We start from the raw sequence: 4,027 nt of genomic DNA, 5'->3' as shown, positions 1-4,027 counted from the left end.
ACTAGCCCTCTTACAATCTCCCAGGGCAGGGGGTGTCTCAGACTGTAATGTAATGTGGACACACTCTAGTAGATTGCCTCCGACACCTTCCTACATCCAGCCCATCCCTTCTCCTGTGACCAATCCCACAACAGCCTCCTGGCAACCTCAGCAATTGCCAGACTGAGAAGCAGCATCAGGAAGTTGTGTCTGGGTTTCTACCTGGCAGGAATTCGCTAAAGTTTTGTGTCGTTTTGAGGAAGAGTTACTCGCACTGGCTCCTTTTAGTCTCCACGTCCTCTCTTCCCTCCCCTCAGGTCTCTCCCTCTCCTCTTCCCTGCACATGCTGAGCTGCTGCTGAGGTTCCCTTCATCCCCGGACAGGTGGTGCAGGCTGCTCTTCTTCCATCCCCCCTTTCCCTGGTGCAGCCAGACACAGAGTTTAACCCAGGCTGTGTAGATATTTGTACTAGCTGTCACTGTGTGTGGTGTGTCCGGCACCTCGGTTTGTTCCTGGGTCACTGTGTGGCAGCGCTAGGGGTTGTGGGGTGGGGAGGGGGACAGGAAGACAGCACTGCTGAAATTCAGTTTTTCTTTTTGATTATTTGTCCCAGGCCAGTGCAGGGAGATTTCCTGGCCCTGACTGTCTGGGCAGGTCTCAGGGCCTCTTTCCCCTGGCAACACAGAGAATTGCAGCCTGGGTGTCACAGCCTTTACTCATTTTTTTCCAATTTTGTTTTACGGTTGTTGAATATTAACCAACTTCAGGCATTTCCCCAGTGGAAAGAACCATTGATCTTTGCTCCTCAGCTGGTTCCATCTCCCATCAGATCTGACCCCGTCTATAATCTCCTTCCCCCTCCCAGGCTGCACCAATTCCAACACTACGCTGGGCGCCAGCAGCTTCTCCAGGCTTCCTAGTCACCCGTGGCCCCCACAGCCTCTGAGCCACCCCAAGCTCCCCACAACTCTTCCTCTGTTCCCTTGGCTAGGGGGGATCAGTGACGGTTTCTCTCAAGCTGAGAAGTGTGCACAGTAAATAATGAGAGCTGGGAATACTGGGTAATCTGAGTGCCTAGGTAAATAAAACTGCTATGACATCCTGGCCGCTGGCTGACACAGTGAGCCACTGGGCCACAGACACTAAACCTGGGACTCTCTGGGATCATCTGTTAGCCAGCTCTGTTAGCCGTTAATGGGGAGAGTTATACAGACATTCCTCAGGGAAGAGATTTTATAGGATCACATGAATATTTTTCTCATCTGAAATGTTCATCCTTCACGCCGCCCGAATCTTGTTCAGAGTCACCACTTCCCACGACGCAGTTCCCCATTCTGTAAGCACTGCCTGCTTCCTTTGGTTTTAGACATATAAATCTACTGAGCTGTATTAGAACACATATTGTCTGCTACAACCCAGTTTACCAACCAATCCAGATTGCTCTGAATCAGTGACCTGTCCTCTTCATTATTTACGATCCCCCAATTTATGTGGCATGTGCAAACTTTATCATTATTCATGCATGAGATATGTAAGCAACTGGGTTTCTGATGTGTGTCTCTGCTTATTCCTGTCAGTTAACAGAGCAGAATAACGAAATCACTGACCTTGTTATGTCTCAGAGAAAGCTGGGCACCTTCATGAAAGTTCCTCACAAAAAGAAACAAGGGAAGTAACAAAGCACAAAGCCCCAGCCTGGCATGATAATGTCTGTTTCCTTGGGGAAAACATGGTTCATTTTCAACAGAGGAATCGCATCGTGGATCAAAACTATGGTCCATCCTGTCCAGTGTTCTCTCTCTGCCAGCGACAACCACAGAGGCTGCCAAAGAAGGTGTTGGGGGGATCATTTGATCTTCATGAGGGTTTCACCTTAGTGTCGAACAGCCAGAGATTGGCTTGTGCCCTGAAACACGTTGGCATACAAGCTTTCCAAGATATTTATTTCCTGTAACTATTGAAACGAAAGATTCTTACTATCTATGTAAATGTCCTAAACCTGTCTAATTCTTGCTTAGCTCCTGGCATCAACTTCATCTTGTGGCAATGAGTTCCTCTGTCTAATTATGCACTGAGTGAAGGAAGCATTCTTTTTTTAATGAGTTTTGTATTTGCCGTGTTTTCATTTAATTGAGTAGCCTCGTGAACTTCTATTATGAGACAGGGAGAACACATGCTTGAAATACACTCTACCAGTCAGTATTTATTAGACTCTTCTCTAATCCCCTCTTATTTCTCTCCTTTCTAAGGTAACAATCCCAGGCTTTTCAACCTCTGTCCCTATGAGCATTTTCCCAGGCACTTGATCTCTTGTTCTGCAATATCCTGTTTGAGAAGGGTGCTCAGTACTTCACAGAGAAATGGAGAGGAGGGTGAAGCATTGACTGATTGATCTCATGGCATTGTATTTTCGGTATTATTCTCCATCCTAATCCTCCTGTGTCCCAACACTTTCCTTAGTTTTTCTCTGTGCTGGCACTTTGAGCAGGGTTTCACAGAGCCATGCACCATGACATCATGTACCTGTCCTGAGTTCATGCAGTTAAATTAGAACCTTGTATGGTGTTTGAGGAGTTCAAGTTTTTCCTTTCAATGGGCATATAAATTGCACTTATTGACATCGAATGTCATCTACCGTCATGCTGCTTGTTCACCGAGCTTGGATGTCTGAGAACATCTCTGGACTGGATTACGGCCTAAATAATTTGTTGCCATTTGCAAATGCTGCCAACTCACTGCTCAACCCTCTTTCTAGATTGTTATTAACTATAAAACATTTACTATGCTCTTTGTTCCCAAGCACCTAACCCCCTCTGCTTCTCTCCCTTGACAGGCATCCAGAGAATTTCTGAGCCTGATCGGCGCCTCGACCACCTCATGACGGTTTTCAATGTCACCCCCTTCAGCCCATCAACTTTCATCCTAAATGGCATCCCGGGGCTTGAAGCTGCCCACATCTGGATTTCCATCCCTTTCTCTATGTTCTACATCATCAGCCTGCTGGGAAATTTCATGGTTCTCTTTGTTGTTGGCAAAGAGCAGACCCTGCACAAACCCATGTACCTGCTGCTCTCCATGCTGGCACTCACACACATTGGCGTGTCTACCTGCGTCATGCCAAAGGCACTCTGCATATTTTGGTTCGGTTCCAAAGGCATCACTGTGGACGGCTGCCTCACCCAGATGTTCTTCCTTCACGCTGTTGCTACTATACACTCAGCCGTCCTCGTGATAATGGCCTTCGATCGCTATGTCGCCATATGTGACCCGCTGAGATACACCACCATCCTCACCAATGCACGAATCGCTAAACTAGGGCTAGTGGGATTGACACGAGCTGTTCTCTTCATTCTGCCTGAGCCCCTGTTTTTGCGGAGGTTGCCATTCTGTGCCAACCGTGTTATCCCCCACACATACTGTGAGCATATGGCTGTGGTGAAGATCTCGTGTGGGGACACCAGAGTAAATCGGACGTACAGCCTGGTGATATTATTAGTGATCATCGGGTTAGACCTGACACTCATTGGCCTATCCTACGGGCTGATCATCAAGGCCGTCCTCAGGATCTCCTCCAAGAAAGCCCACCAGAAAGCCCTCAACACCTGCACAGCCCATATTTGTGTGATTCTGATGTCTTATACTCCCAACCTCTTCTCTTCCCTAACACACAGGTTCAGTCAGGACATCGCTCCCCACGTTCACATCCTCTTGGCCAACCTCTATCTCCTTGTGCCTCCCATGTTCAACCCTATCATTTATGGGGTCAAAACCAAAGAGCTTCGTGAGAAAGTGGGAAAATACACCTGCAGAATGTGATAGCCTGGGGCAACTGATTTTAAACCTGAGTGACGAGAGGGGGAAAGGATGTGTCCTCGTTAATCAAGGGTGCTCTGTTCCAATTGGCTGAACTCAGTCTTGTGGCAATTCACAGTTTGAGAAGTTTCTCACACCTAATGTCTTATCATTCCATGAACAAGCACTGCTCTCTCTGACCATCACCTGATCTCGTTCAGTGTTGTCACTCTTCCTCCCCCACCTTCACACACCC

The 4,027-nt window shown here is 47.6% G+C and overlaps 1 protein-coding gene across 1 annotated transcript; it reads left to right on the top strand.

Moving 5' to 3' along the window:
* Positions 1-2,856: 2,856 nt before the first annotated feature.
* Positions 2,857-3,795, top strand: LOC137155681 (olfactory receptor 52P1-like). The gene has a single exon (XM_067552030.1). It carries the CDS (start codon positions 2,857-2,859, stop codon positions 3,793-3,795), a length of 939 nt encoding a protein of 312 aa, XP_067408131.1.
* The last annotated feature ends 232 nt before the right edge of the window (positions 3,796-4,027 follow it).

Source organism: Emydura macquarii, unplaced genomic scaffold (genome assembly GCF_026122565.2).
Source record: "Emydura macquarii macquarii isolate MOO-44397 ecotype Brisbane River unplaced genomic scaffold, CSIRO-AGI_Emac_v2 contig_1369, whole genome shotgun sequence".
Classification (NCBI taxonomy): Eukaryota; Metazoa; Chordata; order Testudines; family Chelidae; genus Emydura; species Emydura macquarii.
This window is presented reverse-complemented; position numbering and strand designations above follow the sequence as displayed.

Bases quoted from the DNA above. Each gene is read 5' to 3' on its own strand.
- LOC137155681 (XM_067552030.1), top strand. From the start codon at position 2,857: ATGACGGTTTTCAATGTCACCCCCTTCAGCCCATCAACTTTCATCCTA.